At 40.8% G+C, this 16,339-nt stretch overlaps 1 protein-coding gene across 9 annotated transcripts in view; it reads right to left on the reverse strand.

The window, feature by feature from the left end:
• The window catches only part of mapk10 (mitogen-activated protein kinase 10), a 52,089-nt gene that overhangs the window by 17,805 nt on the left and 17,945 nt on the right, over nt 1-16,339 (reverse strand). For 7 of the 9 annotated variants that reach the window (XM_015942923.3, XM_015942921.3, XM_015942926.3 and 4 more), the window contains exons 3-8: nt 15,160-15,329; nt 7,030-7,159; nt 6,527-6,585; nt 4,372-4,510; nt 3,255-3,420; nt 2,666-2,737 (exon numbers count right to left, since the gene is read on the reverse strand). In XM_015942923.3, coding sequence (XP_015798409.1) covers nt 2,666-2,737; nt 3,255-3,420; nt 4,372-4,510; nt 6,527-6,585; nt 7,030-7,159; nt 15,160-15,329 — 736 coding nt within the window. The remainder of the gene's footprint in view (nt 1-2,665; nt 2,738-3,254; nt 3,421-4,371; nt 4,511-6,526; nt 6,586-7,029; nt 7,160-15,159; nt 15,330-16,339) is intronic. The other 2 variants (XM_070552388.1, XM_070552387.1) reach the window with 1 other exon arrangement.

Here is a 16,339-nt window from a genome sequence, read left to right on the forward strand (position 1 = left end):
GAAAGCGATCCAACACTGACTTATGAGCGGTGTGAGACTACAGTCCACAAGTCTAGAGTAAGAACTGATATTACAGGACAGAATTTCCTGCAGAGTCTGCAGAAGATTAATCTTCCTTAGGCTTCATGTTCAAGGCTCTGGAGAGAGGAGTATTTCCACAAACACCTGGTGGCTCTACGTACCTCTAAACGACTTAAACTCTACACTTTAACTGGTAAGAATGTTCATTTTTCCTGTTGTCAAAAAAAAAAAAAAGATTCGTAGTGTCCCATTATTCTTGTTTCTCTTCTTTTGTAAAGTCCTTTGTGAGTCTGTTCTCGATCCCCAGTGAGTCGTGGAGGATGGCTGCTTATACTGAGCCAGGATTCTCTGGAGGTTTCTTCCTGTTAAAAGGGAGTTTTCCTCTCCACTGTCGCTGCATGCTTGCTTAGTATGAGGATTGCTGTATAGTCACTGACACTAGTCAGTGACTTGATGCAATTTGCTGGGTTCCTTATATAGGAAACATTATTTCTGATTGGCTTAATGAACTGTGAATTGGAATGTTTATTATGTGAAGTGCCTTGAGACGACTCTTGTCGTGATTTGGCGCTATATAAATAAACTTGAATTGAACTTGAATTGAATTGATTATCAATAATATCTTTCCGGTGTCAGACGCTGTGGGGAACACTATAAAGCTGCAGTGAAAAAAAACAAACCAAAAACAACTAATTGTTATTGGTTAGAGCACATGCAGTCAATATATGCAGCAAATGTACAACACGTGAGCGGTTTCCACCCTAATTTATTTTTCTTCTAATCAATATAAATTGGTTAGCTGTAACAGACATGCATCAAAAAGGTAATCGCACATATTTTTGCACTGCAACAGACTTCAGTCTTTCAAATGAAATTGGCTTTGGAGAAAAAAATTTAAACTGGAGCACTGGGGCAATTTATAAAGAAAGAAAGAAGAAAGGAGAGAAGCATTAACATAATTCCGCCATTGTTTACCCTCCTTTAAGACATTTAAAACTAACACAATGGTGTTCCACAGGGTTCTGCTCTTGGTCCAATTTCATTTTTATTTTTATATTCAATTCCCCGTTTGACAACATTTAGTGGTGAATCCTATTTTGATTATGCTGAGGAGATCATTGAACATTGTATTACATCTCTCTGTAGTAAGCTTCCTTCCAACAAAGATGATTTATAGAAATCCTGGTTTCGAATAACTTTTTCCAACTAAATGAGGACGGAGTTGGAAACTTCATGTCACTCTCCATCTTACATTCAAACAGTCATGAATAATTTAGGGGTAACTTTGATGGTAATTAGTCATTTCAGGGATTGTGATTTGTCCCTAAATCTAAAACTAAAGCTAACAAGAGCCTTTGTCGCTCGTTCCACTCACACTCTGTGGTCCTGGCAAAACTTGTGAATCAGCTGAAGACACAACTTTTTTAATTGGTAGCTTGGGTATCATTTAGTTTTCTTTCATTTTATTTTTGCTTACATTATTACTTTATATCATTTTATTTCTCAGCCTTTTATTTAATTGTGATGCACAATATAACCACACTTTCACCTTTGTGCTTCAGTGTTGTAGTCCTGATGAGATTTACAATAAATAAACAGGAACAATTCCTAAACTGGAAATATAAATTGTTTTCTTAGCTTAGCAACTTTTGTTGTTTTTTTTAAAGCCATTTGGTAAAGTTTACAACATGCATCTTCGTGTTGTCTGAACCCGATGCTGAGTGGAACGTGGAGCACTTGCTGATTGTGTAAGTGGTACACAGAGAGGATAGTCATTGTGGTTCTCATTAATGGTACTACAGCATTTTTAAGCTTGCTGATTAAAGTCTCAAGTGTCTGTCACTGATTTCTCACTGGTCACAGTTATGTGAGAATCCTCTTCTGTTTTTTAAGGACTTTTATTTGTGTCTGAGAAATTCTTGAAGGGTTATAATCCTCATTGAAATTCACAGGTCTGGGGTCTTCAGTGATCACATGGGTGCTAACCTGACTGTCAGTGTATTTACTCCCTTTTTCTTGTGGATTTAAAAGTTCTCAATAGATGTTTTTATTTAAATCTTTACAAAACATTTATTTTGAGCACTGATTTAGAAAACAAATTACTATATTTTCCAACATAAAGATATTGAATTATGTTGTAAAATTTCACATTTCTCCATCAGAGATTTTCATTTCCTAATGCTTCCTATTTAAATAAGGTGAGAGGCGTCATCTTTATCTTCACTAAGCTACAGAGCAGCTATAAGCAGGCGCTCGCAGGGAATAAGTGGCTTCTGTGACTCACATCCACACTCAGGTGGAAACAAGCATTTCACATGTTATCTCTGTGACACACACTAAGTAGCACTCTAAAGCACATTTAGGTATCCAGACATTAGATGAAACAACTGTCTTTCTGCTAGAATACATTAAAGTGAATAAAACACATGGGGGTTTCAGGTTATGTGCTTCTAGAAAATGTTAAAAAGTGTGTTATGAAGTCCGTTAGAGCAGTTTAGTTCACCTCTTTACCATACAGCTAACATCAGGTCTCCGAGTCAAATACTACCAAGAAATCTAAAATGCTACAAATTTCTTATAAGGTCCAACATGTGTGAGAAAAGACTAAACAGGTGTGATCTTGTCTGTGTCTTAACAAGGATACAGTCCCGACCAGGGAACAGGATTTTGTGGCGCACCATTTCTCCCATAATGCACCCCACCGACCAAATATCCACTGCACGCATAGAGGTGAAGGTGGGATGGAGACACGGGCGAAGAAAAGAGGGGAAAGCAAAGGTTAGTATCATCTACAATGAGCTCCGGTGAGTAACGAATGTGAAATACGTAGTAAAAGGCATAAAAGTACATTTAGAGACAGAGATCAACACAAAGAAAGTGAAAGCAGAGTCTGAGAAGGACTGACTGCATGAAATTTGAAGTGACGGCGCCCACGGGTTTCATTCTTGAGAGGACTCTGACTAATGAATCATAGCGAATCTGGCGTCCAGTCACATGCCTTAATGTTCCGGGGGGGTTTTAATCAGTGACTCGCCCCCTCCAACACTTAGCTGTAGCTCAAATGCACTTAAGCCAGTCGCTGATGAGGTTGAGATGTTTTTCCTGACTGTTGATGTCCACGGCCCAAAAAAGGAGGCTCATGCTGTCTGCTCAGCCACACATTCTACGACTACATTTTAGATTTCCTGCCCTAATTATGAGTTGTGATCATGCAAATGATGAGTATGTCTCACCATTCTCTTTGTATCCCATTCCCAGGATGACCTCTGGGGCTCTGTAGTACCGCGTCACCACGTATGGGGTCATCATGAAACTGGTGCCTGCGGTTCTGGCCAGACCAAAGTCCAGGATCTTCAGAGTGCAGTCAGACTTCACTACTATATTGCTTGGTTTGAGATCCTGGAGGAGATGAACAAAATCACCTTATTAACAAAAAGGTTACATATTTTATTTATTTATTCCTAACATGGATAGAACTAGTAAATGCACATGTACAGTAGGATCAGCTAGTCAGTATTCTAATAAACAGATATATTATGAATACGATTTGAATCTTTACCTTTTTATGCTTTTATTGGTGTTTGAAGTAAGTCAACCCAAACCTCAATATCAGCACAATAATTTTCTTTAATGTTTATGTTTATTTATTTGGCAGACGCTTTTATCCAAAGCGACTTACAATTTTATAACCTATCTGGCATGTTGCAGCCAAACATTTAATTAGAAGGTTTTTCTTTTACTTGAAACCATACATAGACATTTTTGTGGAATAAAATATCAAATTTAGTGCTGTGAACTTGTCCAAGTAAATAGACTAACTGATAATGAAGCATACTTCGTTTTTGATCTGAAACACGTGACAGCTGTATTTTAAATCCAGCTGTTTACTTGTTCACAATTCTATTTATTAGAGATTCTTGCATTTGTTGTTATATTTATTTATGATAAATGATCCAACTTGTATAGCGCCTTTCTGAGTCAGAGGACTCCAAAACGCTTTACACTACAGTTTATCATTCATCCATTCACACACAGGTGGTGATGAGCTACAGTGTAGCTACAGAAGTGGGGTGATTGGTTGGATTTTTTTGTTTGTATTGTTTTCACTTTACCAGTGTCTCATTCAAATACATTTCATTTAATCTGTGAAGTTTAACTCAGGGCACTTGTTGGGAGGTCAGAGGGAAATTTCAGTGAGAAGCAGGAAGTTTTCTCCATTCCATTTTTGGTTGAAGCAGTACAGTAGAGTGTGCATCGATTGCACGTTTTACAGATTATTCCAACAATTAAGACTACACCATCCACATGTGAGCAGAAAAACATGACAAAAGAACAGTCTTGCCTTCCTACCCTGTGAATGATCCCAGCTGAGTGCAGATGTTTGATCCCACACAGCATCTGGTAGAGCAGGTAGGACATTCTCTCATGGTCAAGCTCCATTTGAATCACCTGGCATAAGTTAGCATCCATCAGCTCCATCACAAGATACCTGGAATAAAAGGTTTGTTTCATGAGCGAGGGGCAGATATGTAACTGGTGAGCTCTTTAATTGTGGCTTTACAAGTTAACACACAACTGAGACAATTCAAAAACGGGTACAGGCAGAAGTAGAAGCTTATAACCCCAAACCCACCAAAACCATTTGAAACTTAAACTAAAATTTTAGAATAGCATACCATTACCATCATTTATACACCATTGTTGAAATTTCTGAGAATGTATTCAAATCCCCATTCTTGCTTTATAAACAAAAATAACCTTTAACATTTTATGCATTTTTTCATTGACTCGATTCATAATATTTAGTCACATTTGATTTAAACATACCCTTGAACTTTAACATTGTTGTACAATCTTTTTGCTCCTGATCTAATTTATTCCATACATCAACCCCAACACAAAAAATACAAAGTTGTTTCATTTTAGTTCTTACTTTAAGCTTCCTAAACATTTTATACCCTCTGAGATCACAAACACTCTCCCTGATCTGAAACAGATCCTGAATTTGTTTTGGCATCAAATTATTCATCACTTAATACATAAATTGTGCAGTTCTAAATGTAACTAATTCTCTTAACTTTAATACTTTTAAATGAATAAAAAATAAATGTGTATGCTCTCTACAATCTGCTTTATTTACAAGTCGAATTGCTCTCTTTTGAATTATAAACAGAGGCTTGAAGTGGGTTTCGTAGGTGTTCCCCCACACTTCAACACAATACATGAAATAAGGCAGAATTAAGGAACAGTACAAAAGATATAAAGCTTTTTCATTTAAAAATTCTTTAACTTTATAGAGAACTGCTAATGATTTCGATAACTTTGCTTTAATTGAGTCAATACGCGGTTTGGCGTTTGGTGACTTAGTTGCCTAGTAACAACATTTCTGATCTGGAGCATCTTTAACATTTTTGTGTGAAAAGATAAAATGCTCCACAGAGAAAAGTGAGCCAGTTCACCATTCATCATTCAGCATGAGAACACGAAACCTCCCGTAGTTTCACATTACCTATAGTACTTTCACTGACTACACCTCAATGGCTTTCCTCTCACAGATGCCTGAATGCACTGCAGTCATCGCTTTTCCTCACTTTGAAAAATGAAAGTCATCACTTCAATGTTTTGAAATAGGTTTTTGTGGAAAGTTTATGAACTGAAAGCATCTTGTTTGTTGTAGATAATGCTTTAAATGACCTCATATTGGAGAAACAGAGTTTAGTGTTTGACAAGGTAGCAACGAGTCAGCAGAGGACCGAAATAGTTTACTGTTGTATTAAAACTACACCAGTTTAAAATATATTCACAGCAGATTACACACACACACAGTTTTTAGGTTTTATACTGCATTTAATTCCAAATAACATGGGTATTTAAATAAAATTCAAGCACTGGTGGATTGAATTTGTTTTAATATTATGGTAAGCCACTTTAGTCTTGACTCAGCTGAAACTAGCTCAAGCAAACTATTCAGAAGTTGTTCGGAAGTTTTCCATAAATTTCAACACAATTTAAATAGCAAGTCACCCCCAAATTAACATTTTCTTTTGCTGATAAACTTTATAAATGAGTGTCTAATCGTGCTGTAGGCACGTGTAGTCAATAATTTGGCACTTTAGTGTATGTTAGTTAATATTTTAATATTCTGCCTAAAACTGTCAGTGTTGAACCGTCTTCAGGTAAAAATTATGTACCTAATCTGAATTTAAATCTGCCATCGCTATTGGCTAAAAGGTGCACTATGACATTAGCTAGTACATTATGATGTCACAATATCGTTGTGAGCCTGTGTGAGTGTGTTTTTTTAGCGGCTACGTCCTCTCAGTCGGCAGGCAACAGCAATTGTTGCATTTTTCAAACAGGAAGTGGGAGCGGAGTAAGACTCTGGTAGGGGATGACTTGCTCTTTAAAAATATCTGTTTTCTCTCTTCAAACAAAAATATGCACCTTTCTGTTGCTCAAACAAAAAGAACAAAGGAAAATAGCATTTTGCACAAAAGACACTTACACATCCTGGAATTCCTCTAATGATTTCTGTGGTGTGAAGACATTTAATAAACTGATTATCTGGAAGAGAAAGAAGAATTGTAGAGGATCAGTATTCTGTGGTGACTGAAGGACCTGACTGTAAGTCAGGTACAGTTGATGCAACTTGATAATGATGCTGCTGAAGGACACTGGTGAGTGCGAGAAAGAGTGAACCGAAGTAGTGAGATGGAACAAAAGAGTGGGAATAAATGTAGGCAAAGAAGAGAAGAGCACACAGTGTGACAGTGGTGATTAGGCTCATCCCTCTGAGTGCTCTCAGTTTCACTCCCTCACCAGTTGGTTAGATGTCCGGGGGCACAGAATTTAGCATGGTCACAACATTGCAGAGGCGGGGCTGTTTTGGTGTAGAGGGATTTGGCCACAAATAAACTCAAGCTGAGTTGTTATATATTTTTACTCATTTATTGTGACAGTAGACATATTTTTACTTTGATCCTTTGCTATCTCTCAAGAAGAACTTACATTTTTGTGATTGACACATTTCATGAGCACCAACTCCCGGTACGCCCTCTTGGCATGAGTTTGGTTCTGGAAGGGTCTGCTCAGCTTCTTAATGGCTACATTTCTGTCTAGGACAGCATCGTAGCCCGCACTGTAGAGTGAGATGCACACACACACACACACACACACACACACACACACACACACACACACTCATTAGAATCCTTTTTGCATCTTCAGTTGGAGCATTGTTTATGTGAGTTTGTGATGAAACCAACAATGTGAATCAGAGCAAAACAACAAATTAGTGCAGATTGTTGTGTTGAACTTTAGATTTGGGGGCATAAAAGTGGCATCGGCAGTGCAGGAGATCAAAACATGCTAATTTAATATGTGAAGAAATTAAGAAAAGCACATTAAATTGCCTTAAAACAAATTAAAATGAACACTTTTATGGTCCATTCTAGTTTTCATGACAAGCAATAGCCAGATTCATATTTACCATGCAAACAGGACACACACAAATAGTATAACCTAAATATTAAAATTCTAATTAGACAGATTTCATTAATTAGCTAAATATTTAACCCCTACAATAAAAGGTGCAATGCAGCAATTCCTTTTAAAAATATTGAACCAACCAAGTTGAGTTAATGCTGTCATTTACTGTACATTTGGCACAGTGCAATAGAATCCAGAGGGGATGAAAAGTCATAACTCTTCCCATAAAAAAATAGCTGAAACCTTTTTTTGTATGCAGCGCAGTGGCTAGCTCAACACAATCCCAACCCCTGAGAACCTTTAAGTTCCCAGTCACACTTTATGTTGGCTTTAGAGAACAGCAGTAAAGAAATGTAACATAAAGTTGTTCCATTGAGTGCCTTTCTTTGTAAATTTTCCCTCTAGGAGATGGTGTAAAGTGAGTTTCTGTGGATCTTTATGAAAGCTGACGAAGTGGGTTGTTTTTCCACGTCTCTGCAGCGGTGGATGAGGTGTGACCACAGAAAACAGGTGGGGCTTCATAAAAGCATTTATCTAATGGGGATTTTAGCAAGTCATCACTTCTAGCTGAGTGAAAGATGATGTCATGACCAGCTACACTGCTTTGAGCCTTCATCTGTCCTTAAGACGCTTATGAGCATTCTCCTTGACTCAGGACACGAGTCAGCGTGGTGGATGTGTGCACAGATCAGATCAGTAATGTTTGTCTGCAGGATAAATCTTAACAGAAACAAGTGGAACTAGTTTTCCCCTCATTAGCATGTTCTCGGGCTATAATAAGTCTGCTGATTGCATAAGAAAAGCAGAACGCGCCCTTCCTGACTAACATTAAAGCTTTTGGATCTCTGTTTGTGTGCATGTTGTCTCTTTGTCGTTAGCTGTTGGGAGTTTGAATAACAGAAATGAACAGATGTTTATGTAAATGTGATTATGTCACTAGCTGGGGATTGTGCCAGTGATAACAAAAACCATATTTTTTTCCAGCATTGATTAAATAATTTTAATAACTCATTTAAATACACGTAAAATAAAAATCTCAAAAAATACATTTGTTACTTGTGTTAAGAATAAAAGAGACTGATTGTCACGATTAACAGGATGTTCCACTTTGGGATTTGATGTGACTTGGTAGTCCTAATACCGCCACCATATGACACCAGATGACAGCTGAGGGCAAAGTCAAGCAGCACGGATCAGAAAAGGTCTGGCCCATGTCGTCCATCTGAATGTGCACAACCTCAGCATCAGCAGCAACAGCCTGCCAAAGCTACTTTGCAGCTTTGCAAAAATGCTTTGCAATGAAGAAAGAAAAAAATAAACTGGGAAGCAGAGTAAACCTTGAATGGTTTATACGTATAAGACAAACTGAAATGAAAGATGTCCACTTGGATCATCTGGGAGAGGGTTACTGAGAGCTATATCACACGGCACTGACATAGATATGACTTATAGCAGTGTGTGGTGGCTTGACAGTGGCTGTGAGAGGTGTTTCTGTAAGTAGAGTACTGGCAGTCATTCCTCTGAATTCTGACAGGGACGACGTGTGCAGAATTACAATGAAAACAAGCTCACTGCAACATGTAGAAAGGTTTCATCCTGTTAGACCCTTGTGGTCCATTCATCAGTGTACTTAACTCAAAGTATGATGCATATGAGCAAACATGATTGCAAAAACACTGTTCTTTGATGTTTCAATATTTTCATGAATTTCTTTTTATAGCTTCTTAGCCTACATAATACACTCCCAAACACATTAGAACTTGTTTATTCATTTATCAGTTATTTTATTACTGTCAGAAATATTTTTACTTTGTTTGGTTGATTACATTTATCACTAAGCATTTATTCCTCATTCTTTATGCAAAAAAATGGAATATTTGTATTGAAATATTAAAAGTAGGGATAGACCGATATATATCGGTCGGCAAATATAAGAAGCAAATATTTACAATTTTTCTATATATCGGCTGAAATGCCTGTCTAGTGAAACTGCTTTTAAATCGGGCACATCCATGGGCATCCCGGTGCTGCTATTGATATTTTTAAATTCATATTCATGTTTCTGAAAAACATCTGCCTAATAAATGATCTAAAACTTTATTGTCAATGGACATTTTCTTTCATTGACCTGCTTTTTGTATTTATTACAAAGTTTGTTTGATTAACTTTGGTTCAATTTTTATTTTAATACAGTGCACAAAATTAAAATTCAGGGAAAATGAGAGAGTGCATTCGAGTCCGTGGGACTATTTAAGTAAAAAATACTCAGCTTGAGGAAAATTAACTCCACAGATTTAAGAGTTAAAGAAAACTGGATGGGGTTTGTGTCATCTGACACCTGTACACACAGCACAAACAACATTCTTGACAATTACATTCACGCACTGTGGTCCTGTCCACCTGTCCAGGAATTTTGGGGTAGAGTACGTGAAGACCTGTCAAAATGTCTGAAATGTCATATCCCAACTTCCCCCTCTCTTTGTTTACTGGGAAACCTGGACGATGTCCTGATTGAAACATCTTCGGTTCACGTGGTTCTGACTGCCATATGCATCGCTAAGAAAACTATCCTCATGAATTGGAAAAATCCAATCCAATCCAATTTTATTTATAAAGCGCATTCACAAGGCATTACAACCAAACAAGGCGCTGTACACTAAAAATGTTAGTTAATTAAACCGGCGTTATACAAACATGTCGAACACAGATAAAAGATAAAAAGGAAATACAACAAAATTCCCAAAAATAACAGCTAAAAATCAATAAGCCACAGGGTGAATAAAAATTTGAAAAAACATTTTAAAAAAGAAACTCAATAGTACGGAAGTCGATAATTGTGGAGTCCATTTTTAAACAGTGCAGATGTAAGTGAGGTTCATAATTATGTGGTATAAGCTAGGTTGAAGTAGTGAGTTTTCAGGTGTGATTTAAAAATGCTAGCTGTTGGTGCTTGCCTCACTAGCAGTGGTAATGTGTTCCACAGCTTGGGTGCACAGACAGAGAAAGCCCTTTCTCCACGGCTTTTTAAACGTGCATTCGGAACAGCTAGGAGGAGCTTATCTTCAGACCTGAGAGCATGCGGCGGGTTGTAGTAATGGACAAGTTCACACCGATATGGAGGAGCTTGATGGTTCAAGGATTTGTAAGTGAGAAGCATAATTTTGGAGTTTATCCTGAACTGCACGGGCAACCAGTGGAGAGATTTCAGAATTGGAGAAATGTGTTGTCTTCTGTCAGCTCCAGTCAGCAACCTAGCTGCAGAATTCTGGACCAGCTGAAGTCTAGAAAGAGCTGCTTTACTGATGCCATATAAGCAGGAGTTGGAGTAATCCAGCCTTGAAGTGATAAAAGTGTGGACCACCGATTTCAGAAGACTCAGAAGGTGCTTTAGTTTCGAGATGTGTCTTAGTTGGTAAAAACATGAATTAACTGTGTTATTGACCTCGGCATCCATCTTCAGAGCCTGGTCCATTTTTACTCCAAGGTTGGAGATTACAGAGGATACATTAGGTGAGAGATAGTTGAGGTCAGAATGATGAGTCGCCGTGGTACTGTAAGGACTTAAGACGATTAAGTCAGTTTTGGAGTCATTGAGATGGAGGAAGTTATCAGCTAGCCATTGATTGACCTCAAGGATACAATCAGACAGAACTTGCGTTGATTGAGTTGGCTTAAATGAAAAGAAGATTTGACAGTCGTCAGCGTAAAGATGTATGAGACAGCGTGCTTTCTGAAAATGGCTCCTAAGGGCAGTATATAGAGGTTGAACAGTAACGGGCCGAGAATTGAACCTTGTGGGACACCCCAACGTAGAGGCTGTGACTCGGATGAACAGCCATCCAACATGACCCTAGCAGACCTGTTACAAAAGTATGACCTAAACCAATCCAGGGCTGTGCCTGAAATGCCAGCCCAAGTGTGAAGTCTTGTGATCAAAATGTCATGATCGATCGTGTTGAATGCTGCAGATAGATCCAAAAGTACCAGAACCACATGGAAACCTGAATCTAAAGCCAGAAAAATGTCATTAAACACCCGAACGTGAGCAGTTTCAGTGCTGTGCTGTTGTCTAAAACCAGACTGACAGGTGTCCATTACCTGATATTCATTTAGATGTTTCATCAACTGTGCATAGACTATTTTCTCAAGGACCTTAGATAAAAACGGTAATTTGAAAATTGGTCGTAGATTAGAGTAATCGGTGGGATCAAGGCCAGGTTTTTTCAAGATTGGTTGTAGAACCGCGTGTTTAAAGGCACGAGGAACTTCAGCCAATGTCAAGCTACTATTTATAATGCCAAGCACGTTATTGCTAATTAAAGGAAAATGGAGAAACTCTCTGTATTAACCAGTATAGAAATCTTTTGTTAGATCATATTGCACTTGATCTAGCCTCTGCTTCCACTTCAAGTCAATTTCTCTGGGCTCCTTTGATCGGTTCCATCACATAGCGATGATGGGGGGATCATTGATATTGTCCTGCGAGATGATATGGGTGATGGGGTGGAGGGTCTGAGTTTGGAGTATCCGGACGTTCCCTGGAGATGGGTTCAATGGGGGTGTCTAGGACTGGGGGGCTGCTGCCCTCCTCTGGAGGTGCTTGGGTTGCCCCGGCGGGTGGACTACTGGTGGCTATGAGTGGGGCCCCTTGGGAGTCTTGGCGGTGGCCGTGGGTCGCTGTCTGGCAGCTGCATTGCCCCTGAGTGGGTCTGGGTGGGGGCCTGGGGGCTTGGGGTGTGGGGGTGGCCAGCCCCGGGTGGGGATCTGGGCAGGGCCTTCGGGGTCAGGTCCTGACATGTATGCTGCTGGGAAGAAGACGGGAACATGCGGCAGCGCCTGGCCCGGGCTTAGGGGCCTCCGGTAGACGTTGGCTCCTCTGCTGTCCCATCACAGGGGAGGGGGGTCCAGGAGGGAGAACCCAACCTCACCTGGATGTCCTATGTCTTATATATTCTGGAAGTTGAGCAAATGCAGGGATGGGCACAGGTATTCTGCTGGGGTGGGGCTGGGTTGGTGCCCTCGGACTCCGTGAGGCTCTGTGATGCTGCTGCTTTGGGCCCTGGCTAGATGAACTGGGTATCTCTATGCTCTGGGCAGCATTTTGGCAACAGAGGTGCCTATTGGGGCCAGTGGGGGAGCTGGCTCACAGGAGGGCTTAGTCCAACTAGCCATTCCTCCCCATCCCCACAAATTTTTCTCCTCCTGTTCCCTCACATCATCACACAAACATGCACATAGGACCTTGGGGGGGGGGGGGGGGGGTGAACAAGTCAGGGGGTGGGGGTATGGACCCCATTTCCACATTCTTGTTGCAACCTGTCCCCAATTTTATTTGCACTTTAAACACTTGCACCAACGACATTCCACGCAAACACACACTTAAGCTGGGCGGACACTGTGCGACTTTTTCACTCGTAGCACTCAGCTTCAGCTCAAACTGTACGACTTCCTCGCAGAGCAGATCTCACGAGTCATGTGCTCACACTGTACGACCCAGTTCTTGGATGTGATCTGACTGCTCACACTGTACGTCTGGTAGAAACACGTCGGACCTAAAAAATATGCTAAAAATAGCAGTTTTTACACGTCAGACTTTTTTTGTGTTGTTTTGCCTGTTGTCCTTCGGGAGTGCTGCAGGAGGACACACAGGGATTTATGGGGGTTGGATGAGGAAAACGAAATAAAGAAAGTAAATCTGTGTTTTGTGATCAGTTTAATTTGACATGAACACGACAAACACGCTTTCTTGACAATCCTTGCCATTGTGTGTAAAAAAAAAGCATTTAGAAATAAAAACGAACAACGTGTGTTGTTAGGGAAATGGCGAGCGGTGTTGATGCATGATCGTGCATGCACCGTGAGGGGTTCTGGTACTTTTTGGGTCACAGCCGCTTCAACCCTCATGAGGAACAAGCAAAATATCAAACACTCCAGAAGTCCGTGCAAGCTCACGATTGCTGATCGGTAGCCGGTCACGTGGTGTTAATCACCTCTCGTAACACCCTGTATACTACACAACGCTCAGCGCAAAACTCGCCCCGATCTTGTGGATTCTTGCACAAGTGGAAAATCGGCTCAAAAAAGTGAAAAAGTCGCACAATGTATGCCCGGCTTTAGGGCCTTGGGAGTGAGCACATTCAACTGCATTTGGCAGGGGGATTTTTCAACCTCATCCCGAGTGCCGGTGCCCACTTCCAATTTTAAACTGCACTTAGACACTGAGGGCTGTGGGTGCAAGTGGGGTGGTGTGGTGGCATCAGCTGGCATAGGCCAGACGATGCCCGCACTGCCCGTTCACCACAGCCATGTAATACACCTCATCAACACGCACTATTGGAGCAGGCTGAGGGAGACTAGGGTTCTTAGCACACCTCTGTTATAGCTTGGCTTCCATGGGCTGGAGGCTAGGAGGGAGATCTGGCCGTCTGGTTGGGGTCTGGGGTGGTGGGTTGCTTTGCTCAGCGTTGGTCGGGGGAGCCTGCTCATGAGCACCCCAGCAGAAAGGGTCGAACTCTGGGAACCAGTAATGGTTGTACCCCTTGTGCAGCAGTACCGGAACCAGAGTGAATAGGGTGTGTATAGGGAGCATGAGTGGGTGTCCGACATGCATTTTTGTAAGTCTTTGGTTGTATGTGTATCTGTGAGCATGAGGGAGGGAGTGTGTGACTGTGTTTGTGTATGACTGTATTTGTCAGGTGGGGCCTTTGACTCTTCCCCTCTCCTGGGACTTCTTTTGATGCTATACATCTTTGTCTCCCCTCCCTCTGCCACACCTGGTGTGGAGTGTGGTGCCTTGGTCTGCCTGAGTGTTCGTGGCTCCCGGGTCAGGGGGTTTAAGATTTTTGGCATCTGCCTGATCAGTCCTGGTGGCTGCCAGGTGGGATCTGGGTCCCTGGGCTCTGCTGGGGCCCTGGTGGGGGTGCTCGCCGGGTTCCGGGCTCGGCCGGCTAGGGGATGGGAGGCTGCGGGCGGGCCTGTGGGCTTGCCGCAGATATCTCCCGGGACTCAGCTGGCTGCTGGTTGTGCCCCCCCCCCCCCCCCCCCCCCCCCCCCCGGGGCGATCCTCTGCGCCTCTCGAGGGGGGCAGGGGCTTTTCTGGTCACAGTCTCCCTGGGGTCCCTGTGCTCTGGGGCAGCTCCTGGATCTCTGGGACTTGGAGCTCCCTCCATCTCCTACACATCTTTGGGGAGCAGATCGGTGGCCCCTCACACTCTCTTGTTTATTTTGATATATATATATATATATATATATATATATATATATATATATATATACATATATACATATATATCAGGGAGATTTAAAAAGCTTCTTTTCAAAAGTCACTTGGCCAACAAGGGAAAAGATTAAAGAGGGGAAAAAACGGCTGCAAAATATCACTCTCCAATTGATCTGTATTTGCTTTACAACTTGAAACTTTCACAAGAACTGAAAAAAGGACACAATCCATCTTAAGAAAACTTCATATTCATCCTTGTCAACTCTCATTCATTCATCTTCACCTGAAGCTATAAAATATAAAACAATTAGACAAGCAGCTGATGGTTAACTGAGACAATAAAGACATTAAATATCAAGGAGAGGCTCATCAAACAGCATGAAGCTGTTTAAACCTGAACATAAAGCTGAAGCACAGCTGAGAGAACTCACCAGACAATTCCCTGAGCTCCTGAGCCGATGGGCTTTAAATTCTGGTAACGTTTTAAAACGGTGAAGGTGGAATCTCCCACTTCCACGCTGTAGAACTGGTTGTCCACTTTGCTTTTGCTCATGTTGTAATGTTTGGCAATATATGACACATCCACTTGTTTTCCAAAACCCTGCATGAGGCAAACAAAAGAAACACAACATGTTAGTTAGGCTGAAGGTGAATCTGGTTTTATCTAAAAAAAAAAAAAAAAAAAGAAGAAGAAAATCAGTTCCAAACTCTCAGAAACTGTAGAAATTAAAACATGTTTGAAGAAGAAAAAGACATAAAATAGGCATGGATTTGCACCATTATAAGAAATCATTTAACAAAATATGACATTGCTTTGTAGTGGAAATTCCACTATTGTTTGCCAGCTTCCATCTCTTTGGCAAAATAAAATTTTATAGGATACACCTTAAAGCATGCGCAAGTCCTTTTGCTGCTTGGTATTTGACAGTTTTCCTGAATATTTCACCAGTTTCAAATTCTTCCCAACATTTCAGCATTATTCATCAGTTGTGGGCTTTGACTCATACATTTTATGAGCCTTTATTTCTGCTGAGCTTCATTATTCTATTAACATATTCACTCATAGCTCATCTTTAGCTTTGAGACAGATGATAACACATTGCTTCAAGCACAGTTTGAGGTGATACGGATTCAAACCTGCAAACAGTCAATCTCAAAGACACTCGTGCCAGAACAGAGAAATCACCCTGATGCGTTACTGTTGGTAAGAGTTTTACCAAGCATTTCTTTCTGATTGTAGCTACAATAAGAGTTATCACTTTGCCGTGGTTTGAGCCTGCAAACACAAAGTAACACAGCTTTTCTGTTTGTTTCTGTAAATTAAATTCATAGATTTTATCCTCCTTTTGCCTCATAGGAGCAGAGGAGGTTGTATTGTCTGTGCTCGGTTTGTGCTCCACAGGCTCATACAGACTCAGATTTTCCAACTCTTAGACCAGCTGTTTGTGTGTTTTGCCAAACCCTCCAAGAGTAAAGCTTTCTCTCATAGGACTGTGGAGCATGGACGTCATTTTCTCTTTAGAAGTGGGGGGGACACAGGGAGTGTGTGCGTGTGGGGGGATCTTTACAATATGCTCTAATGGGAAACAGGCTTCAACACAAATGGCTGTT

The sequence above is a fragment of the Nothobranchius furzeri genome, chromosome 6, assembly GCF_043380555.1.
Source record: "Nothobranchius furzeri strain GRZ-AD chromosome 6, NfurGRZ-RIMD1, whole genome shotgun sequence".
NCBI lineage: Eukaryota > Metazoa > Chordata > Actinopteri > Cyprinodontiformes > Nothobranchiidae > Nothobranchius > Nothobranchius furzeri.